This window comes from Leuciscus leuciscus, assembly GCF_965113295.1.
Source record: "Leuciscus leuciscus genome assembly, chromosome: 17".
NCBI classification, from domain to species: Eukaryota; Metazoa; Chordata; class Actinopteri; order Cypriniformes; family Leuciscidae; genus Leuciscus; species Leuciscus leuciscus.
The window spans coordinates 22,419,816-22,445,791 of NC_138741.1; the positions used below are offsets into that span (position 1 = coordinate 22,419,816).

The following is a 25,976-nucleotide window of genomic DNA, read 5'->3' on the forward strand; positions in this document are numbered from 1 at the left end:
TTTTAAATAAATGCTACTCTAAATTCTACTCATGAAAAATATATCAGTTACCACACAAATATTATGCAGGACAACTGTTTTCAGCACTGATAATAACAAGAAATGTTTCTTGAGCACCAAATCTGTAGCCTACATTAGAATAATTTCTGAAGGATCATGTGACACTGAAGACTGGAGTAATGATGCTGAAAATACATTACATTTTAAAATATATTAAAATAGTTATTCTAAATCGTAATATTTCACAATATTGCTGTTTTTGTGATCAAATTGATGTATCCTTGCTGAGCATAAGAGACTTACAAAAATGTTCGTACAAACCACAAACTTTTGAACGGTAGCATATGTATATATTTTTTCTATTATAATATATATATATAAATTAAATATAATTATAAAGTATACATTTATTAAAAGTTGTATTTCAAAATGTTTCGAATTTTTGCTAATAGTATATAAATTATAAAACTCACGCTCAATATTATGTAACTTTTTTGTGAGTTGTGTAAATCAAAGTAAAGCAGAGTTATGGAAAACCATCAATTCCAATAATCTTACAGTATGTTTTCTCTAATGTGGTCTTGTGGTCCATATGAAGACCTCAGAGGTAATAATTCAAAACTATCACACTTGTAATCTAGCAGCCACAGGATTACCGATATAATTTAATTCTGAAGCGAGTCAGGAAATGTCAAAAATTGCAAAGTGAGAAAAAGAAACAAAAGACCTTAACAATACATTTAGTCATTGTAATTTAATTTCCTTAGTAAAACAACTCCTGAACTGATGAAGCCCACAGTGTACTTTGATTCAAAAGTAGGTCTTAAAAACAGTATGTACTACAGGCAGGAAAATTCTAATAGTAGCCTATTAGAACACATACATTGAATTACTTTCTTAAATGCCAGTGTTTATAATATCAAGAAAGAAAAAAAAAAGATTGTTCCCATCCTTTGCTTTTTTAAACATCTCTCAATGTAAAAAAAAAAAAGAACAAAGTTATGATAAAAAAAAAATATCCCTGGATTCTGATGTCATAAACGGCTTGTGCTAAACATGGGAGAACATACGAACTCACAAGACCAAAGCAACAGAAGCCACAAAACAGAACATAAAGTGTACAGTTCAGCACCTTTAAAGCTTCATAAACCAGCCGATTCGGTGATTACATCCCACATGCTTTGCTGGGAACAACAAAATGATATAAAAATACTCATCAGTAGTATGTGCACTGAGAGCATGCGCAAATGAGAGGCATCTGGAGCTGCCGTTGATGATTAAAGTACACTTCTACAACAATAAAAGATATGAAGCACGCATAATAAATAAATATGTACATTAGAGAAACTCAAACAACATAAATTGAAAAGTGTTAAGACTTTGGAAATCATAAGATGATGAACTTCAGTCAATACTGAGGGAAGCTTATAAAACTAGAGTAAACTCTCTTGATAGAGAGCAATATTATTAGTTATTCATGGCATCCTACCGCACAACTTGTGCTGCATCTTTGGCGATAATGCATATAATCAGCATCCAAGTTTCCTCAGAGGTGAAAATTTGATAAATATGCAGGTTTCTACCTAATCTTCCCTCAGACATAACCAACATCGCCCTCCGCGATTTGTATCTTGATGAAAAAATAAATATCCCCGGTAACACAAGAAAAACGATAGCCAGATTGAAGCAAGACACCGGAGCTGGCCGCAACTCAAAATCTGTGGAAAAAACAACATCTCGAGAGCCAGGTTGTGGAGCTTTTGGAGTTTGATTAAGGTAACCCAGTGAATCAATGTACTGACAATGCAATAAGAAGAACCTGTAATTCCTTTCATAGGTCAAGATCCTCGGAATTATGGGTTCGCTGCATGTCTGTTCTCACTTACTTGGAGGGAAAAAAAATGGTCTGGATGGTTTTTGTACACAAAAATGGGTTTGAGGGCTGCAGTGACATATGGCTTCAGTGTGGCTGGCCTGAAAAATCAAAGTATTTATTTCTCTAAACGAATGCCACAATGAGTTAAAACCAGACACAAAACCTCACATCGAAATGATACTGAGGTGCATTTCTTTTTCTAAAAGCATCAGTGTGTGTTGTAGTTGTTCAGAGTTTTAAAATAAAGATGATATACCTAAGTTTAAAAAAGGTTATATTTATTAAGTGGTTCACTGCCTCCTTTCGAAGAGCAGAAGATGAGCAGTGCACATTTGGTTCAGATAGGAAGTATGTCACTCTTCGTTCTCCTCGTATGTGGTCTCGTCAAAGGGCCGGTCCAATGAGGGAAGAACTTTGTGCCGTGAATACTTCAGCTGCAGCAGATCTCCTACTTCACTGATCACATCCAGCGCCTGAAAACAATCAACATGCCCCATTACTTTCATGGTTACACGTGTAAGTCATAACATGCTAATGCTGAGAAATGGCTGCCACCTACCATGCAGTACTTTAAAACTTTGTTATAATATAGTCGTGGAGATGCTAGTTGCATTATTTCTAGTTCAAGTTACTATGAAACATCATAAAAGGCAATTATTAAGGAAACCTGTTCATTTTCAAAGAAATATAAGGCAATACGCAATAGGGCGGATCAACATTTTCTATATTTACGGTACATTCATGTTTAACTGAGCAACACAGTGAAAACTAAAATTATTTTAAAGTGCTATTTAGACTAATTTGTCTTGTTACACAAATATGAGAGCATTTTACACATTATGACTTCTGTTGCAAAAACTGCATTAGGTGGGTTTGATTCAGGATAAACTTTCAATGAAATGATTCAAAACTTTGATTCAATGATTCGTTTGCATCATAATTTTTTTTTATAAAAGCCTCTGCTTGACATCTGTTAATTATTGCTTGTTTTGCAGAAAGTTACTTTTAAAAGTAATGCATTACAATTTTGTGTTAGTCCCTAAAAAGTAACTGATTGTGTTAGTTACTTTTTATGGAAAGTAACGTGTTACGTTATTTTTGCGTTACTTTTCTCATCAAATAACAAAATAACAATGGCAAATGTAAAGGCCCTTTCACACCAAAAGTGTGAATTCAAAAATGAATAAGCCTCAAGCTGAAGGAAATGCAAATTCACGTCGGTACAGTAGAGGGCACAGCTCAAACACACCTTTCAGCTGTCCTGCCATTCTGGATTACAGAAGAATAAGATGCAGGAGAAGAAAGGTCAACACTCTTACTTTAGCAATAAAAACACAAATATGAGGTTTATCCAAAGTCATTTTTGCTTAGTATGGTTGAACTGGATCATCGAAGTTAAGCAGCAAAGACATTGGGTAATAAAGTGAGTTTAAATACATAAAGTATATTTGTGTAATTTAACATTTAATTATTACAGGTTTGTGTAATATTCAGAGTTTGCATTTCACTGTTTTTATTCATTTTGAGAAATACTGAATGTTTTTGTGTAAGTGAGATGACTAAATGCATGTTCACATTAGCCTAGAACTACATCATGTTCACACAGTGCACAAAACACCTCTGCACCTTACTCCCGATTTCTCTCAACATCCATCCATCGAGTCATCAACATGTGAGACGAATGACTACGACCGATGGTGAGGTTCCATTCATGTAGAAGGGAGGAAATGGAACCGTCACCAATCTGATGAACCAATGTTCGACGTAGGCGACCGGGTGGACTTCTCCAACCATGAGGAGACTAAATAATCTGATTACTTAGCGTTACCCCAATACTGTATATTACAGCAAAAGTTTTGGTGGATATTAATTAAACAAATGAATACTAATATTTTAGTTTTTTAATTGAAATATTCTTCTGTGTTCATTTAGTCAAAAACTGTGTACATATTTAGTTTTCATAATATTTTAATACTTGCATTAAACATTTTAAAATACTTGCCAAAAATGTCTGTTTGCTTGAAATAATGGTTCCTCTAATAAAAAAAGTTGAAAATATAAGATAAAAGAATAAAGGACAAATACATAAATCAAGATATATACTAAATATCACCAAAAGGCTAAAAAATATTTTAATCACAATTTTTCCATTAAAAATGCCCATCCCTAAAACCTTCAAACTTTTGTTATGCACTTCATACAATCTTAGTTATTCAGCAATGCAAGAAAACATGTCAGAAGGACACTTAAAAATGTGTTGACGTGATAACCGGTCACATCAAAGTACATAGTGTTTTCTTAAGCACGGGGAAGGGGGCCGACGGCCTGTGTGCTTTTCACCATAGTTAAATCAAAGTGTCCTTGGGGAGGCAGATTAAGATGCTCTTTGATCTCCTGCCAGTGCAGACCCCTGTGGCAGGCGCTGCTTATGTAAACGGCCTCAGTCGAGACCTGCATTAATTTATAGCACAGGACAGTTTGAGGAGGAGCCTGGAATTCTTTCGACAGTGATTATTTTCAAACATAAAGGGTGTATCAAGTTTGAGATACTACATTTCAGAAGATTGATGGACAGGGGTTTGAACTTGACATACAGAGTCTACAGACTCTTCTGGTCTAATTCCTGTTGAAAGTCATCCTTTCATCCATCTTTTTTGAAATGCAAAGCACATTTCAACCAAACTCACCGTATGGGGCTCTGTACTTCGACTTTAACATCAGTATGTCATCAAAAGCTCATAGTTTTTTTCCATTAAGTCAACATATTCCATTGTAAACACCAAAATTTATGGCATGAGAAACAAAGGCCAGTAAAAAAGGGTACAATGCTGCTTTGAAGTAAACGAAATTATTGGATGTATTCACTGTGGCGAGAAAATGAGTAGTTACCCGGTCCAGCATTTCCTTGGAGTGGGCCGCAGAGATACAGAAGCGGGCTCTGGACTCTATGATCGGCGTGGCTGGGAAGCCCACCACCACTACTCCAATGTTTCTCTTCAACATCTCCCGACCAAACGCCCTGGAAACACACACACGGCCTCATCAATTTTCAAGAAGTTCTTTCCAAACTAAGCTTTCCACTGTTTTTGTTCTATTATGAGGAACTATTATGAATCGATTACGAGTGTAATCCATATACATTTGTATTCATTTGGACAGTTATAGACCTGAAATCTCGAAATTTGTCATCAATAATATTACTTTAAAGAGATAGTTCACCCACAAATTATTTACTCATTCTCACGTCATTTTAAACCAGTAGACTGTTTAAAAATATATTTTTGGAAATGCAAATAAAGCTAAAATAAAATATAAATATTAGATGAAAAATATAAATAAATAAAAACTTAAATTAAGGGAACCTACTGAAATAAATAAAGTTGAAGTACTAAAATGACTAAAACTGAAATAAAAAATGTAAGCTAAATAGAAATACATAATGAATAAAACTGACAAAAGCACGTTACAAAATAACTAAAACTAAAATGAAAACTGAAAAGTATAAAAATAAAAGCCAACTCAAAATATTAATACATACTATAATAGTATATAAAATAACATTGAAACTCAAAGGATGAATGCTGAAAAGGATGAACACCATACACTATAGAAGTCTTTGGAAGTCTTTATTCAAATAATTGACTTTTAATAATACTTCACTTTTGGCTTGTTCATCACACAAAGCTATCATGAGGCTTTAAAAGACTTGGAATACAGTGCATACGTTTTACAAGTTGTATAGTATATTTTATGACCTTTTTAAAAGCTATGTAATATGTACTGGCAGTTGGAAATTATTAACAATTTCTCCTTTTGGGTTCCTTTGAACAAAATACCAACATATGGGTTTGGAACGACATGAGTGTGAAGAATTGTTTTGTGAACTATTCCTTTAATAGTATGTAGAATTATACTGAGAGATTGGAGAAAGACTGAGAGGAAAAGACTAACCCGATTTTGGCGGGCATGTAGAGCATCATGGGTACCACAGGTGAGTCATTGTTGCCATAGATGATGAATCCCATCTCCCGCAGTCTCCTTCGGAAATAGACTGTGTTTTCAGCCAACCGCTGGATACGAGAACGGCCTGAAATCAAGAAACGCACCCAAAACATAGAGAAAAAAAGCAAGTGAGATTCTGTCATCTGGCACTCCACATCTTTTTCCACAGCCTTTCATGCGATCAGACAATTAAAATTCACCAAGCCACACAACTCATTACTTCAGATACTAGGAAAGTCGACCACCTGAGCTATAAACTTGATACTTAAGCCTCCACGATCTTTAGATCTGAAACTGTTCAAGAAAAAAAAAAAGTAAAACCTGCTGATTTTATACCACATTTTAACTTTGCCCCGCGATATCAAGGCACATGCTCTTTGCACACAGAAAAAGTATCAGATGTTTACTATCTATGTTTCCAAAGTGATTTTTTATCACAATTCAGATCCATCAAAACTTGATGTATAATGCCAGAGAGATTTAAAGCTAGATTTAAGCTAGCTAAACGGGTTACAAGAGTCTGCAATGCGTGATTGGTGCAGAAGAACACAGTAATGAGAATTATGTTGCAAACAATCTTCCGCAATGGTTCCAATAATCCTGACGAAAAGAGGAAAATCAGCGTCTTGATTTTTCACCAGCTCCCACTTCAAGTGGGACGTATGTTCCCTGGGGGAGGATTGCTTAGTGATCCACATCAATGGAGCTCTTAAAACACTTAGTCCATCGCAGTGTTCTGAGAGCCATGCTAAAAAGGTCTTACGTTTCTGAAAGCCTTGGTTCTGCTTCGTCAAACATTCCACGCGTGCTAAAAGCTTGAACAGAGGAATTTCCTGCTCTCTGACAATGTCTCACCCCAGTTTCATCCTGATTCCTGACGCCAAAAATCTAACAATTGTCATTCTTGCCATGCCTGTAGAGTGACACAACTACAAGGTTGCTGTTATGACTTAAAACTGGCCTTGTAAAATTCAGCTTTTTAGTGGGTTTGCAAAACAAGGGTCAAAAACGGTTGAACAATTGGGCCCGGTCTATAATATGACAGGGCTATTGAGGTTCTATCTGATGAGCCCTTGTTAAAGGAGACTTGACTGACTGTGAAACTGGACTCCTTCCTCAATCCCCCAATGTAAATTGGCCAGTGACAGATAAAGCAAGGTTCCACGAGTCATGACCGGGTCAGACACTCTGTGGTAAGGAAATTAAGCCTGGCCAATAGTGTTAAACACACTGGAAGCCCAACTTCGTTCCTGGTGATTTTTCTAAATATCTTCTTTTGTGTTTCACAGATAGTTAATTTAATCAATATCATATTTTCATTCATTTCAATATTTCTGTAGTTTCGGTTTAAATTAAACACATATTCAACGAATAAAAACATACAGCACTGTTCAAAAGTTTAGGGTCAGTTGCTTTCTGTAAGAGTTTAAACAGAAAGGATGTGTTAAACCGATCAAAAGTTGCAGTAAATACATTTATAAAGTCAACAGATTTCAAAGAATGCTGTTTTGTTCAAAAAAATCCAAAAAAGTACCAGTTTCTACAAAAAATATTAAGCAGCACAACTGTTTTTAACACTGATAATAAGGAATGTTAAGAAATACATATTAGAATGATTTCTGAAGGATCATATTTGATCAATTTGAGTAATGATGACAGCATTTTCATTTTGAAGTGACATTTTTTAAGTATTTAAAAAATGTAAACAAATATTCAAAACGAAACAAAATAAAACAATATTTTAAATGATTTTTTTTGTTTGTTTCTTAACAGTGTAAGTAGTAAGAAGAAGCTGAATCAGGAGCCTGATGAGAATAAAATCAACCGAGGTTGGAGACATAACAATCAGGAAGACAAGAGTTAAATCGTGGCTGTTATGTTTGACAGCCCTAACAATTGAGGATCCTGTGGAGGTTCTAATGAATGGCTAAATAGAATTGATCAGCTACGCAAACAGCTCAGGTGAACAACTATGAAAATGAGCATCTGAAAGCAATAGCCATTAATGGAAGTTCAAGCTGCCCAACATTGGTCCATTGAGATAGCAAGCAAGGGCCGTAGGGCGTTGGGGGGAGGGCGAGTGCACCGAGGTGGAGCACGAGTCTCCAAAGTAAATCTTTCTGGGGTACCTTTTCAACAGCTAGTTTCACAACGCACACCCCCGCTAACTTCTTCCAGACCAAGAGCTGGAGGATCTGAAGCGAAAGAGGCAGCGAAAGGGACCAAAAGAGCTTCCAGATGTGGGGACTGTTTCCCTTTTTTGAAACGCCAGTTCCTTCTCACTTCCTTTTCATCTGAAGGGAGGAGATAAGTAAAAGCACCAGTATGGAGTTGAGAGGCGGCTGACGTGCCGAAAGCCTCCTCGCCCCTTACGAGGACCTCTCAGGAGAAGGGCAACAGGAAGCACAGCAGATCCTTCCAGGCTCAAATCTGTGGCCTCAATCATTCATGGGTCTATGATGGTGCTCACTAGCTAGCAGCTGTCCCCGATCCTGATGGTGCCATCCAAGTCAGCGGAAAGTAAATGGGGATTTTACTCCAGTTTACAGGTTGATTCCTTTCACAGCCATCCACATTCACTCAAGTTATTATATTCATAAAATACTGTTATTTGCTTTACATGCAGGATTTCAATTACATGTTGTCGATTTAAAAGCTAAATTGAATGTCCAACAACAAATTGTCAACATTATTGTACCTTTCTTTCCGCTGCACTGCGTTTGATGCGCAATTGCTGCCAAGGATGTGCCTTTTTGCAAAAATGAAATTGAATTTTTAACATCTGCAGGGGAAAACCCTCTCTCAAGTACATTAATCAGCACACGCACCTGACAGAGCAACTGCCTCTATTTTTCAAATGTGTTTTTCCATAGAAATGCATTTTTCGCTACTTTAAAGAGACAATACACTTGGTATACTTAGTACAAAAGAACCATGTTTTTTCTTCGTGTAAAGAACATTTTAATAATCTAAAGAACCCTTTTCCACCAGAAAGAAACGTTTGTGGAATGGAGAAGTTCCATGGATGTTAAAGGTTCTTTGTGGACTCATCAATACCAATAAACCTTAATTTGTAAGAGTGCACTGACAGAGTTTATGTGTGTGCCGTGCAAAGACCCTATAATAAATTGATAATGAAGTCAATTATTTGCATTATTCAATTAGATGTTGGAGGTTGGATGCTGGTAGGTCTGTTTGTCTGAAATACTTGCACAACAATGGAAGTGTCAAAGAAACAGAAGCACACATAACATCTGGAATAACAATCCATTACCCTGCTCTAAGGGGGGGTGGGTAAACACATTCTTACACCTAAAACATGTGTATCTGCCCTCTCTCGCAGAGCAAGTCAACACCTCAAGACAAAGGTGAATGTCCAGTGTTTGTCGAGTCCGCCTGTGTGTACAGAGAAGTAATCAGGCTTAACAATGAGATCAGGTATGCCAGTCAACACACACCACGACAAGATAAAAATGCCAACTTAGGTAACTACTGTGATCACAGGCAGAATCATCCGAATTCTCTCTTTGAGCTAATTTTCTCCTGAGAACATACAAGGAAATGCATATTTCTCAACTGCATATGTTTGTGTGGGGACGCCAGGAGTTTTGGATGGTTTGAAAGCCAGATCTGATCGAAAGAAAATTGGATTTCCCCTCGGGACAGGGACACGTCGGACTGTGAAACCACTAGACTGTGAAAGCATCTGCATCTGTATTCAGAAACAATAAATGAATTGAAAATTTAGGCCAGCCCAGGACAAACTGCCTCATTAAAAAAGCACAACATTTTTTATTTAATTAACTTGTTTTCTAGTAAAAAATATTTAAAAAATCGTTAAAACAAGATCAAATTATTTGAGAAGCAACGATGCTTAAGATTTTAAGACTTGTTTTCATTATCTTGAAAATAAGTGTTTTTTCTCTTACTGCACTGACTTTCACTTGTTTTTAAAAAGTTTATACTTAAAACAAGTGGGGGAAAAATCAATTAGATAAAATACAATTACATTGAAAGTAAAAGATATGCTGTCTAAATCTTAAAGTCTTAATATTGTACACAGTGTTGCTTCACAGCTAAACTGATCTTCTTTTATAGATTATTAGATATTTTAACCGGAAAATAAGACAATACTCCTTGAGAATAGGATTTTTGCATTGTGCATGGAGAAGAGGACAAATGCAAATTAATAACTAGCACAAATGAACAGCAACTCTATATAACAGTCATCCTGATGATGAAATCACCACATTGACTAAAATCAGAGTGAACAGAGAACCTCCAAGTATAACATCCAAAACAAACTGGGCACATGAATTAAGTAGGTGTCAAATTGTCTTCAAGAACTATTGAAAATATTTAATATTGCATAAGCTATAAAACTGTAATTGGAATCTTTGTTTTATTAGTAAAAGTGGAATTAAATGGCATATAATGAAAGAATATAAATTGGCAGCCTGGCAGTAAATGAGTGCTGGAGGCAATTTGTTCTCACTGAAGTCACTTGTCAGATCAATACAGTGCTGCAGACTTCAAATCAAACATGACTGCCACTGACTTATGGGTAAAACAGAACAGAACAAGTGCGGCAGGAGTGGGCCACAGAATGAAAGGACCATAGAAAGAGGGAAACGAAAAGGTTTCAGTTCCCATGAGGATACACAGGATGTCTCCCAGTTGACCTTTGCTTGATTAGTTTTCTTTGTGCATCATCCCCCAACAAACACTCCGATTGTTTGGGTCTCCCTTTGTTCTCACTCTGGCATGCTCCAATATCAGTTAATCTACAATAAATGTCATCGGTTAATCGGTAACCTGTTATTACTGTGTGCACCTAAAAAGCCCCAATTGCATTCAAATAATGTTGCAAAGCAATTCTTTGAACTTCTGGATAAATCCTGAATTTATGAATAGAAGGGTGTATAAAGAATGTAAAAAGAATTATTGGTTTTCTGTTCCAAGTGATAAAATAAAAAATAAAAAAACCAAAATGAATAACACTAAAATAAATAACACATAAATGGTTATATAAAGAAAACACCTTACTAATGCCAGAAAGAGCAGGACAATCTCATAAATCAACAGTCTAGAGTTGTTCGCATCAATGTGGGATGCTGGTGAAAGTCAGGAGGTCCATCAGCAGGTGAATGAGAAGAGAAAAGACACTGTGAGACAGCAAGATATTATCAGGAGACATCTTCAAGGATGATGGGAACAATAAGTATTTGTGGGGAGATGAAAATAGCCCTCAGCCAAGCAAAGTTATACTCATATTAGTCATATTGAGCACTTCACCTGGGGGCGAGCCTGTTTGTTGTCGCTGCCGACGTTGATTGAGTGACAGAGAGGAAAAGAGGCAGTTTGGTGGGTCTAACCAAAGGGCCAGATCACACTAGTTACATGGGTAATTGTTAACACATTTCTGAGGTTTAAACTCTGAGCTAAATATTTTACCTGGACGGAGTTTGTGTACAGCTGTTGAACTAATCAGTCTCATTTTATGAGCACTGGGAAATTGTATGAAGAAAAATCTCACATCGACAGATCTCCCCCCCTCCTCGTCTCACTTCAAAGTGATCCTCGAGAAACACTTATTTCAATTTCTGGGCCAAGTTTATCCAGAGCGCACAGAGCAAACAAACCTAAAGATTGTATTTTCACAGTGAAATAAAACAGTCGATAAAGCAAAGACAAGAACAATGGAGTTGACAAAGTAAAGGGATGCTTTTCAGTCAATGATGTGCAGATGTACTATATATGAGAACAGGAAATGACATAAGGAAGAGGACAGGGTGTGTGTTTACTAAACGACTGATTGCTAGACCAAAAAAAAAGAAAAGAAAAAGAAAAGCATATTGGTGATTGAAGGCTGGGCTGATTTTGCTAAGCCTATAACACCTTCATCTTGTGAACAGAACAAATGACTCGTGATCTGTAGTGATACAACATTCATGTGATGTCATATCTGGCATTTTGATTTGTATCTGTGCCACATGAATTTACTGTTGCAATATGCAAGTTCTAGCATGGCACATTAGTTTAAAAAAAACAAAACAACAACAAAAATTCTACCAGGTAAATAAATGTACACATATAAATGACCATCCATAGTACATCCATGCAAGCTGGTTATCTATTTTTGGGTCAATCCTGCCACCTTGTGGTGCACCCAAATTGACAAATATTATATACAGAACTTCAAAAGATGACCCAAAAATGAAAAGTCTGTCATTATATACTTAATCCAACTTCCAAACCTGTGTGATTGTATTATCTTAAACTTATTAACATAAATTTTAGTCTGTTTCTCACATAAAGCTATCTTCATGTGGACCACTTTTATGTCATTTTAATGCTGCTTCTCCTTTTTAAAGCTAGAAATCTTCAATTCATATTCATTAACATTAATATGGTAAAAAAGAGGCCATTATTGTACAAAAAATTTCTACCTTAGTGTTCCATGGAAGAAATAAAATCATATGAGTTTGGAATAGCATTAGGGTAAGTAAATAATGACAGTATTTATTTTTGGGTGCCTCAGATTCTTAAAAGAAAACATGACCAAAGTTAAGAAAAATGAGTAAAGCTCACCTATTGTCATTCCATCCTCTCCCATAATGCACTTCATAGAAGTGATGATTTGCTCCAGGACAGGAGGCGACATGGAGGTGGCGTAAATTGCACTGTGAGAGTGAGCTCGCAGGTAGTCTATCAAATCCTAAAGGATGAACAGACGTTTCTGTCAGGGTGTGGCTGTAATGAGGCGTATGACAAATGAGTTGAAAACGAAACCCGTCTTTAAAGGGTTAGTTCACCCAAAAATGAAAATGCTGTCAGTAATTACTCACCCTCATGTTGTTCCAACCCCGTAAGACCTTCGTTCATCTTCGGAACACAAATTAAGATATTTTTGATTAAATCTGAGAGCTGATCACTCCTCCATAGGCTTCTAAGTGATTGAAACTTGCTGGCCCAGAAAAGTTATTAAAGAGATCGTTAATATAGTCCAAGTGACTACAGTGGCTCAATCTTAAGTTTATAAAGCGACGAGAATACTTTTTGTGCGCAAAAACAAACAAAAATAACGACTTTATTCCACTATTCATTTCCTTCTCTCTGGGCCTCGAGTTAGTTTACGTAGTGTTTTTGCGCTGCGCGTCTGTGTTACACGTCACCACGTAGGCTCACTATTGGTCGACGCTTGTCATGTGTGTGATGCGTGGTGACGTGCAACACAGACGCGCTACGCTTAAACACTACGAGGCCCAGAGAGAAGGAAATTAATAGTGGAATAAAGTCGTTATTTTTGTTTGTTTTTTGCGCACGAAAGTATTCTCGTTGCTTAATAAACTTAAGATTGAGCCACTGTAGTCACTTGGACTATATTAACGATCTCTTTAATAACTTTTCTGGGCCAGCAAGTTTCAATCACTTAGAAGCCTATGGAGGAGTGATCAGCTCTCAGATTTAATCAAAAATATCTTAATTTGTGTTCCGAAGATGAACGAAGGTCTTACTGGGTTGGAACAACATGAGGGTGAGTAATTACTAACAGAATTTTCATTTTTGGGTGAACTAACCCTTTAATAATAAATTCAACAAGGAATACACAGGCGAATCACAGGAATAAACTAGAAAAAGAACCACGATAAACACAGACGCCACCGAACAAAGACCTGAGAGAATCTAAGGAGTTAAATATGTGCAGGGCTAATCAACGGAATAAAGAACAGGTGTGTAACTCTGAAAATGTAATTTTTGAAAACGAAAACATAATCGTATCCATGTAAACTACAAAAATGCAAATTTGTGAAAACGGTGATGTCATGCGCATGCGTATTACATGTTCAGTCTATAGGTGCGTAGTGTTTCTTTACAAAGTGACATCGCCAACTACTGCCCTGGCAGTATAATACAGTGTTTTAGTCGTTTTCGTGTGAACAGGGTTAATTTTGACGACGTTGTCGTCTGTACACAAAACATTTTTAGTACATCGTTGACGTGTAAAAGTACCCAAAAATACAATGAAACCAAACAACCCTTACAGTTTCAAAATGCCTAAATATTTTGTAGGCTTTGTATACACTGTAAGTTAACTGTAACTGTGAGGTTTACAAAAGAAGCCAGAATCTTCTGAACGGTAGTGTATATTTGCTAAACCTTTTTAATATATAAAATACAAAGAGAGTATATACAAGTTGTTGTTTGGGCTTCTGCTATTGGTCAGAAATTGCTTGTAATTACAAATTGGCACTTGAACTTCATACCTTCCTCCCTCCTATGTATCCACCAGATGCACCGAAGCTCTTTGTGAAGGTGCCCATCATGATGTCTACATCTTTGGGGTCCAGTCCAAAATACTCCACCACCCCTCGACCACTCGGTCCTAATGCCCCAATACTATGAGCCTCATCCAGGTAAAGGTACGCCTTGTACTTCTTTTTCAGGGCTATAACTTCTGGCAGTCGTATGATGGAGCCCTCCATACTAAGTAAAGGACCGGTTAGAGTAGATTAAACTTTGCAATGTGTGGCAGTTCATTTGATGGTTAAACTGTAAAAAGCTCAGTATAGTGTACATGTGATAACATGTTTCATATCTGAGAAAACCCCAGGAGAACAGAATTGCACATTTTGATGAATGAGATGAATTCCAGGAAAGTGAGAGTGTTTAATCACCTGTAGATGCCCTCAACAAGAATGAGGATTTTCTTCCAGGGTCGATGTGTTCTGGGCTGGCCATGAACGATAGCATCTCTGAGCAACTTCTCAAGGCTCTGCATATCTGGTGCGAAACAAATAAAATAAGCAGTTAATAGTTGCAATTTAATGATAAATACACTACAGTTTGTCTGTAAGATTTTTTACTGTTTTTGAAAGTAGTATCTTATGCTCAACCAGGCTGCATTTATTTGATCAAAAATACAGTACCAAACAGTAATGTTGCGAAATATTATTACAATTTAAAATAACTATTTTCTTTTTTTACATTTCAAAATGTAATTAATTATTCTGATGCAAAGCTGAATTTTCAGCATCATTACTCCAGTCTTCAGTGTCACATGATCCTTCAGAAATCATTCTAATATGCTGATTTGGTGCTTTATGTAATGCAAGCAATTAATTATCTTACATTTGATCAATTTAACTGTGTGCGTGTTAGGGCTGTAGCTATCGATTATTTTAGTAATCGAGTATTCTACTGATTATTCCATCGATTAATCGAGTAATCGGATAAATTGTGGTTATAAAAATATATCCAAGTGAACAACAGCCTTTAAAATGACTTAAAAATACAAATAGGTAACACTTTACAATATGGCTAATTAGTTAACATTAGTTAACTACCTTAGTTAACATACTAAGAATGAACAATACTTCTACAGCATTTATTAATCTTAGTTAATATTAATTTCAACATTTACTAATACATTATTAAAATCAAAGGTCGTATGTTAAGATTAATGTACTGTGAACTAACATGAACAAAAAATGAAACTAACATTAACAAAAGATTAATAAATACAGTTACAACTGTATTGTTCATTGTAAGTTCATGTTGGTTAATACATTAACTAATGGTAACTAATGAACCTTATTGTTAAGTTTTACCTAAATATATAATAACAAGTAATCATATGGGTTTTCATATGGGTCATATATATATATGAAATATATATATGTGTGTGTGTAAATTATGAGGGGCCGTACAAGCCAAAATCCATTCTTCTACTCTCACACACATACATTCTCCTTTCACATGCATACATTTCTACTCTCACTGTGAGAAAATTGTTGCTGCATACCCCTGACACTGGGTGGTTGCGCCCCTGCTCTCACACACATACATTCTCCTTTCACATGCATACATTTCTATACGCACACACACATACATTCTCCTTTCACATACATACATTTCTACTCTCACACACATAGATTCCTACTCTCACACACATACATTCACCTTTCACATAGGCCTACATACATTTCTACTCTCACACACACACATACATTCTCCTTTCACATACATACATATCTACTTTCACACACAAACATTCTCCTTTCACAAATACATTTTACACTTATGCAAATGTATTATAAGTATGCATTTATTATTATAAATAATAAATGTATGCAAGAAGAAAATTTATGTATGTCTGAAAAAAATATGTGTATGTAAGAGAATAATGTGTATGTGTGAAAAAGTATAGTGGAAACGGAAGGCAGGTCTGGCGCGATCGGGGTCACCGGACTATGGTCAAGCGAGCCGCGGTTTGAAAATACACGGTCAAGCCAGCCGGCAAAAAAAATGAGTGTCCTTTCCACTGCACACGACAAACGACAGCCGTCTGACCGGAAGTTCCGATCATATGCGAATGTCGTGTTCAGTGGAAAGGCGGCTTTACCAGAGCTTTACTATGATTACGGTAAATTCAGGAACTGCAGCGAGAGAACTTTTTTTCATCCGACTAGCTTCAGGCGGATGTCCGCGGCCACGCTGTCGGATGTCGTGCGGGAGATCGCGACTTGACAATGTTTAAAAGAGATTAATTTTCAGTGCACTCAATGTTTTAGTAAAGAGAGTTTACAGTTATAAAGTTAAATAGCTACGTTAAGTGCTTGGTGTATGTTAATTGGGCTTTATCTGATTACTGAAATGTCAGTATTGTTTTATTTGCTGGAATACACCGTTTCATTTTCTGTGACTATACAGTATCAGATAAATGTGTAATAAGAGTTTATTAAAAGAGCGTTTCTCTTTTTGACATGAAGTCACACTGCCAGCTACTTCAACACTGTGAAACAAAAACAAATGTATTGTTGTCTTTGTTGAATTTGCAGATTGTACAGTGTGTGACAGAAATAAAAATTTAATAAAAAAATTATAATTATAATGTGCCATTATATGTGCCACCAGAAAAACAGCCTCTTCTGTGTGTGCAACAGGACATAACTGTTCTCAGACCTGATTCTTTGTCTGCATTCATAAGCAGTCCGCACTATGTTTAGACATCCATATAATACATATACACACACATACACACATATACACACACACTACGGTTTTAGATAATAATACATTATTAATTAACTATTATTCCTCAGAAAAATATTTAAAAAAATGTATAATTATTCATTATAATTATAATAATATTATATTAAATAATAAAAAGACAGAGAGAGAGAGAAAGATATTTTTTATCTATAGATAGACTATCCATGGTTCCAACAGTATAACAATGAGATCACACATAAGATCACACTACAGTAAAATAACTACATAATTACTTTAAATTTGTGCAAGGTGTGTCTTCATAACAAATAAAGATTAAATGGCAGCATATTGGTGACATAAGCTACTGATAGAGTGGGTTTCGTTCATTGGTCGTTTGAGAACTATGTGGTTTTCTGCGGTCATAGTGTATTAAAATGTTGCCCGTGTCCTTGGTCATAATCTAAGAAACCACAGCACATAGATTCATTACAAACTGTCAGTGAGAGAACTGCTCTGAGCACTTTAGTAACAAGTGATCAGAGTGCTGCTGAAATTTCCCCAAGCCTCTACAATCTGACTCCTGAAGGGTTTCAAGGATCATTACATATACACCTCAAGTTACTTTATCAGTTTAGAAGCTCATTTATTAATCACTGACAGACAGTCATCTGTCCAAATTGCCTATTTAAATGATTTATTTAAAATAACACAGCTAAACTGCGATTGAGAGCTGACCTTTCCAGTGATAACATTTGTATTCATAGTGTTTGACTGGACATTAACCAAATTGGCATTCAGAAAGAATTCCGAAAACCATCCAGACTACAAATAAGGAACGTCGTTAAACTTTAAGACCTTCAAGACTTTAACATGGATCAAGATCTGTTAATCTTCAACTCAAGCAGATGCAGTGTCGTGGGTTGGGGTTTGTGTGCATTGGAGCTCCACCAAAAGTTAATTCTTTACCTTATGCTGTTAACAGCTGTGAACACTGAGTGAGGGAGTGTGTGTGTGTAGATATCGTAAGATAAGAGATGTGCCTGTGAGTGTAAACTCACTATTGTGCTTAAAGACCCGGATGGTGGAGCCGGACAGCCGGGCTCCCAGTACCAGAGAGGCATGGTTCAACTCGTCACTTAGAATCAGACATCCCTACAAACAAGAAAAACTGTGTTAGGTCACTGTAAGAAAATGGTAATTGAGTAGATACTTACTTTGTAGTAATATTATATAAATACTGTATGTATATATATATATATATATATATATATATATATATATATATATAAATATAAATATTTAATGACAGTAATTTCTTTCTTTTTTTTACTATTTGTATAACACATTTCACACATAAAAAGCAATAGAAAAGGTATAACGTCGAAAACCAAATAGAAAAAAAAAAGATATGGAAATGAGGGACACACACACACCTGTTCAAAAGTTTGGGCCAATAAGATATTTAAATGCTTTTAGTCTCTAATGTTCACCAAGGCTGCATATATTCGATCAAAAATATAGAAAGACAGACATATTGTGAAATATTTTTAGAATTTAAAATAAATGTTTTATATAAACATTTATTTTAAATTCAAAAAATATTTCACAATATTTCTGTTAGGTCACTGTAAGAAAATGGTCATTAAGTAGATACTTACTTTGTATGCATGTATGCATATATATATATATATATATATATATATATATATATATATATATTTTTTTTTTTATATTGTATATATATTATATATATATATATATGTGTAATTTTATTTTATTTTTTCTGTGATGCAAAGATGAATTTTCAGCATCTATACTCCAGTCTTCACATGATCCTTTAGAAATCATTCTAATATGCTGATTTGATGCTCAAGAAACATTTATTATTATTGTTGAAAACAGTTGTGCTGCTTGATATGTTGAAACCTTGACACATCATTTTCATGATTCTTTGATGAATATAAAGTTCAAACATTTGGAACATTGTTTTTACTGTCACTTTTGGTAAATTTAATGCATCCTTCCTGAATGAAAGTATTAATTTCTTTCCAAAAATATATATATTTTGAACTATAGTGTATATATTACATTTTTCCACCGAGCACACACGACGAAGTTTACCTTCTGCTCCTCCCTTTCTCTGGCTATGTGGTATTTTTCTATTTTCCCCTCCCTCGTGAAATCTGCTGCTGATGAAACATTTCTTATTATTCTCAATGTTAAACAGTTGTGCTGTTAAAATTTTTTTGAAAACCGTGATCATTTTTTTTTTTCAAATTCAGAATTCTTTGATGAACGGTAAATTCAAAAGAACAGCATTTATTTGAAATAGATATATTTTGTAACATTGCGAGTCTTTACAAATCACTTTTGATAACCTTGCTCAATAAAAGCTCATTTCTTTCAAAAATAAAAAACAAAACTTACTGACTACAAATTTTTGAACAGTAGTGTATATAAAAATATCTTTTTGGATTAAATTATTTTTTAAATTAGCATTTGAAATGTCTTTAGACACTTTTTAAGATGTGACTTAAAGCCTTTAAAAACTATTTCTGTTGCTTCTTTTGTCTTGTTGTTTCAGTGACATGTTGAAATTGTTGAATGGCGCTTCAGTAGACCTCTCTTGGCCTGTAACAGGAAGTGAGGTTGGGAAATCTCTCTGGTTCACTTGCAGCTAAGCACGTTTCCTGTGGTCAACTGCCTTATCAAGTGCATTCCATTGTGTGAGCTACACAAACTGTTTGAGTTGGAACCGTTGGTCTATCTGTACTATTACAGTGATCTCCTCCCACTGCACTCGTGATAAAACGTTACATACACAATTAAACCAACAAAGGAAAACATTCACACTAGAAGTGCATGTATCATTTAAACAAGCACTGACAGGTCAAGATGGGATCCGCCTGCGCTGACACTCCTACAATTTTTAGGAGTTGCCTGGATAGATGATCACAGAAACAGATACTGGAGGAAGAGAGGAGTTGGCAAACCGGAAAATAGAGAGTGAGGAAAGTAAACAGTCTAGAGCTTCAAACCTTGCCGGCTATCGCAGGAATGTTCATAGAATTGGTTGCAAAGCCCATGGCGAAAGCCATAGCCGACTCCACTCCCAGGAATGACGCCACTAGTTTCTCCAGCTCTTCATGCCTGTCGAGGTTTCCTATGAAAATCACACAAATAAATCAGCTAATGCAAGCAAACACTCATTTATTATAAACAGTGGCTAGAGAACAAACACCCGTGTATATTTCGAAAGCAAAGTCATCCTAGTAAGCTCCTACATAACACTATATAATAACGAACTAGATTTAAAGTCGGCATGAAATAAAAAAAAAATTCAACCTATTTTCTAAATATGTGATAATGATATCTCTGGGAACAATTCTTCCATGTATGTTTCTGACACACTACAGCAAAAAAAATATATAAAAATAAAAATAAAAATTAATTGACCTTGTAATTTCTTTATCAAAATGTCAAGACTGGATATTACAGTGAAAACTACAGACTTTCAGTTTCATTGCGACTGAAGGGGACATTTTAACGGGGACCTATTATGCCCCTTTTTACAAGATGTAATATTAGTCTCAGGTGTCCCCATAATGTGTCTGAAGTTTCAGCTCAAAATACCCTACAGATCATTTATTATACCATGTTGAAAAGGCACATTTTTGGGTGGGGAAAAAAGGTGCTGTTTTTGTGTCTTTTTTAAATGCAAATGAGCTACTGCTCCCCGCCCCATTTCCAGAATAAAGCTGAGCCTTTACAGCTCTGATTCAGATAACTACATTAAAGGGGTCCTATTATGCCCTTTTATGAAGCCTTGATTTTGTTTTTGTGGTGTACTAGAATATGTTTTCATTCTTGATTGTTCCAAAAACGCATTAATTTTCACATATTTTACATTATTACAGCACCTCTCTCCCCAGTCTGGCTCGAACATGCAGATTTCGATGAAGCCCCTCCTTCTGAAATACAAAATGTGCTGTGATTGGTTAGCTGGCCCATTGTTTTGCGATTGGCACTGCTTGGCGCATGTTCGGGAAATTTCACGCCCCTCCATAACTGCGAGTTCTTCTCTAGTGTAAATATTAAAGATGGCGTCAATTTCAAACCAATTCAAGCCCGATTCAGACCCTGACAATGTTAACAAAAGGGAGGACTGTGCTGAACAGATTTCATGCACAGACTTTGCAAGCATGGATTTCACAGGACGTTTCAGAGTGGTATGTTTTTTGGTTTAATTTTTTTCCATACATTGTAGATACGATATTATCCACCATTTAATCATATTTGTTAGAAAATATGGTATTACAAACAGTAATCGATCACAAAACCATGGCTAATTTTCCTATGGAGCGGTGAACAATCTTACAAAAGCAAAAGCTTACAAAAGCAACAGAAAACAATCTGTTCTCCATAAAATGTGCAGCGCACAGATAAACGTTGGGGTTATGTTCAGGAACAGTGTTTAAAATAAATTAACCACTCTAAGTTCGTAAGCCTTAGAAAAGTTCAAACAAATGAGTTTTGGAATGAGTCTCTTTGACATAGCGACAACACCGTCTTCTCTAATGCAGCTCAACCAGACCTCGTCCCCTTTTTTTGTGTACTCTGTGGGTGGAGATTATTTAAATGAGTAACATTAGAACTTCATAAGATCTGGAAAAATCGTGTTGTAGTCAAAATTAGTTGTTTCATTGTAGTTCTTGAAAAGTGAATTCTGTTAAATAAAATATCTCCCTTTGGAGTGGACTTTTGAGCGTTGTAACCTTGCAGATCTTTTTTATGCTCAAACAGCAACATTACACACTAACTCAAGTTGAAAAAGTGGAGACGCATAATAGGACCCTTTAAGAAATCAGGAGAATCAATATGACTGTCAACGAAAATACTGGTGTTCAGTCGTATATGTATGAACCGGAGTCGGACACTGATGAAGGAGAGACTCCGGAAGAAGCAACAACTTTGAGAATGAACCAGGAAGTTTCTGGATGGTTATTTGAGCAATTTAATTAGTTGTTGTAGAGTTTTTTTCAGCCATTTTGTAGCGATGGATGAGCAACACACACACACACAGACACGTTGCAACATGTTCACTTATTAATTGTTGTACAGGTGCTCATGTGGCAAATGTGACAGGATGCCTACCGAACAAGAAAATACATACTGCATGGAGATAGAAGAGGTATTATTTTATTAATAGTTGTAATTTCTGTAAACAAATGTCATTTATGAAATACCATTGCCTAACGCAGTTTAATATAATGAAGGTTAGAAGACGGATAAAAACAGCTTGAAGTGAAGTGATAAGCACGGCACTGAAGTTAAAAGAAGTTCGACTTTTTTTACATTTACATTTAATCATTTAGCAGACGCTTTTATCCAAAGCGACTTACAAATGAGGAGAGCAATAGAAGCAGTTAAACTAACAATAGGACAACAATATGTAAGTGCTATGACTTTTTCTTTTTTTAAATAGATATTGAAGAGAATAGAAGAGAAAAGAAATGGTTAGTATTAATTGATCAAGTGTTGCCGAAAAAGATGCGTCTTCAGCCGTTTCTTGAAAATGGAATGAAAATGTATGTTTATTTAAACAAAGACACATTCTGTATAAATGGCCCCTTAGTCCTCCAGTGTGTTTTGGGTGGATTTTAGGTGGTTGCTTACTGGCCAAAGTCAAACAAATTATAAGCACTTTTTTTTTTCTGTGTAATCTACGCAATTTGAGCTTTCATTAATGTCAGTAAAGCAATGGTATGTCATGATGTGTCTGTTTAATGCTTAAGGGCTGTGTGCAAGCACCAATATGTCCCTATATTTCCTAAAAAAGTAAACAAACAAGAACTCACCCATTTCCTGTCTGGTGCTGGCCACGCCCACCCCAAATTTCACCGTCACATCTCCAGCAGCTGTGGCACAGGAGCCTGTGTTCTCTGCAAAGCCCAGGTAATTATACGAGCCCAAGTTTATCACATTCTTCACCACTCGCCCAGTGTATCTGAAAGAGCACAATACAATTGCGTTAAGATTTCTTTTGAGCAAATGCTAGTCCTTGACAACCCTAGACTGAATTGTAAGTTTCATTTAACCTCAGTCACCTCATATTTCAGGTTATACTTTACAAGTAACCTTACTTTCGAAAGTTTATTGTACTTGGGCTTGTAAGTGACCTTGATATTAGCATCATTAGATTAATACAGCTCTCATCTTGGGAGGTAAAACAGTCAAGACGTGTTTTTTGTGTGTGTGCGTGTGTGTGTTCAGGTTCAAGACAGCCTCCTTACTCAAAGGTCCAGTTGTAATCATTGGAACTCCGCTCAACAAGGTCAAACTTGGCCCCAGGAACACCGCAAATGGGCCTGTTCCAGCTGTCCCGAATCCTCATGTATAAATTCCTTGTGTAGAAATTCTCAAAGTCTTGATAAAGTGGAACAAAGTCCTTGAGGAGGGAGCAACAGGAACAGTTATTTACTTGACATTTTTGTTATACCAACAGAAAACAATTCCGTACATTTTGGTGACTAAGTTGTCATGTATTCAATATTTTAGGAAGAACAACATCCATTAAAAGCACGTAGCAAAACAAAGCGCAACCTTTCAGTGCCCTAAAGTACTTTACAGTAACGGTAAACTGCACAATATCCTTCCTCTGACAAAATGACCTCTTCCTCTCAAACTTACATCAATAAATGACCACTAAATTAAGTTTAAAAAAAAATGTGTCACAGTAAATTACTCTCAAAATATTTTCTGGCATATTAATTTTCAATTTAATAAATATATTTTTTAAATGCAAAAATCCTGTGATGGCAAAGCTGAATTTTCACCATCTTAACTCCAGTCTTCAGTGTCACATGATCCTTCAGAAATCATTCTAATATGATTTACTGCTCAATAAACATTTATTATGTTTTTACTGTCACTTGTGACTTTTGATCAATTTAATGCATCTATGCTGAATGAAAGTATTAATTTCTTTTTTTTTAAACAACAACTTTTGAACAGTAGTGTATATATTTACTTTTTTCCACCAAGCACACATGACAATGTTTACCTTCTGCTCCTCCCTTTCTCTGGCTATGTGGCATTTTTCGATTTTCCACTCCCTCATGAAATCCCGCAGATATCCAAAGATCGTGAGGATGCCGTAGCCCATGTACGTGAGCACAGCAACCAGCATGGGGGTTTCCTCGAAGGACTCGATGAACGGCCTGCTGTAAAGTTCTCCATTGCACGCAGCATGGTAAACCTGTAAAGCAAAACCCATCAAAACACTGTAGTCATGGTACCATCACATTGTAGTTACTGATTACAAGTTGTGTAAATTGCCTGTGCAATGCAAACGTTTGCAGAACAACGGATCCCTTTTGATTCATTTAACAGTTTAGTTCAGAAACAGCGGCATGCATTTGTAAGACTGCAAGCTTTATTAATGGAAAAATTTGTCAGATTAACTTAAAAATTTGTTTTTTATTGTTTCCAATGGTCTCCAATTGTCAAGAACTCTGTTACTCATGGTTACCAAATGATCACATACAAGTTTTGGACCAAACAGACCAAGCAGTTCATTCAAAACCCTGTGATTTGCAGGCGCATGTGACTAGTCATGCCCCACTAACAAATACCACGGAGTCTAGCAACAGTGACATCCACGTGAGCCGCCGCCAGCTCCAAGACAGCAGCACAACTTTATATTCAACCGCAAGGCTGAAAGTGGTGTCCAGGAAAAAGTGAGCGATAACAGACTAACAAAAAAGTTAGATCTGTGTGATATACCTTTAAAGGCTGTTGCTGAAACATTACAATGCAGAGTGAATCAGAGCAAAAGTCTTTATAAGACCGTTTTAGTTGGCTAAACAAGGGAGATGTGACAATAACAACGTAGGGAATATCTTGGAATAGATTAAGCTGACCGATCTCCCACTCAAAACACTTATAGGAGGCACATGACGGAAATTCCTAGAGCTTTAACTTGAATCATGAGATGCTTCCAAACACTGGTATGACACCAAGATCCTGACTTGCCTTCCTCAGTGCATTTGGCTATTTAGCTATTTGATCCATTGATTTATTTATTATCAATAAACTTAAATGAAACACAAAATATAGATGTAAATAATTATAGAAATAAGATTTGCATATCAATATTTAAATGTATATGTTACTAAAACCCACAATATATTTAATGCAAGGACTAGCCTAATCAAATATAGAAGCAGAATTGTATTACCTATATAGGTCTTTTTGATAAATCTATAGATCTATTTTTCTATAAACCTATATGAAACATACATGGAAATATTCACAAAAACTACATGCACATTATAATTCTAAAGTATATTACTAAAACCTAAAATGTTATCATGGAGGCACATTTTATCCAGGGAATAATTCTCTGGTTTATATTTAAAAGTCCCTGAAGTTTTAGGTACAAAATAGACATCCATATCTTGGCTTGTCTCTCTCAGTGCATTTGACTTACAAATGCAAAGACAGCATGAGGTTGCATTTTAACTTTCTGGTTCAACAGTTTTCACTTATGGCAGTGATATGACAGATCATCATGTTTCAGATGTTAAGATGCCCAGGGCTCATAAAAAGGTATTATGAGGAGAAAGTCTACATCTCATCTGGCTGTCAAACTTTACTTTTCCACATGTGATCATGTCATAAACAGTGAAACTGCACGTCATGCACTAACTGAACACTACCAAGGAAGCCACAGTATTGAGAAGAGCTGTTGTGTTGCCATGCATCATCATTATCAGCAACAAAATGCACTTGTAGACATGAAATATTAGACATGCATGATTCGAAGCTCTCGATGCATGATATGGCCTCACCTTTTCCTGCTTTTGATACTGATGATGGTGATGATGGTTCTTCACCATGCCATTTCTTCCTGGTTTCACACCATTCGCTGCATGACAATCCTCTTTTTTATTCCCCGCGCTCTCAGTCATACTTATCCAAGACTAAACACATACGATCAAATGCATGAAAACGGGAGATGGAAATGTGTCGGTGATCAGGGAGACGCGCGTCCCCGCTACGCTACCCCGAGACCCACAAGAGGGAAACCTGAAATTCCAGC

General features: G+C 36.0%; 1 protein-coding gene across 1 annotated transcript; it reads right to left on the reverse strand.

The window, feature by feature from the left end:
- Nucleotides 1-735: 735 nt before the first annotated feature.
- Nucleotides 736-25,976, reverse strand: sptlc2a (serine palmitoyltransferase, long chain base subunit 2a). The gene is made up of 12 exons (XM_082144118.1): nucleotides 25,726-25,976; nucleotides 23,937-24,131; nucleotides 23,167-23,321; nucleotides 22,732-22,880; nucleotides 19,912-20,036; nucleotides 17,932-18,025; nucleotides 14,557-14,662; nucleotides 14,146-14,365; nucleotides 12,470-12,596; nucleotides 5,828-5,963; nucleotides 4,766-4,895; nucleotides 736-2,349 (listed from the first exon to the last, which is right to left on the reverse strand). Exons 1-12 carry the CDS (start codon nucleotides 25,843-25,845, stop codon nucleotides 2,230-2,232), a joined length of 1,677 nt encoding a protein of 558 aa, XP_082000244.1. The 5' UTR covers nucleotides 25,846-25,976; the 3' UTR covers nucleotides 736-2,229.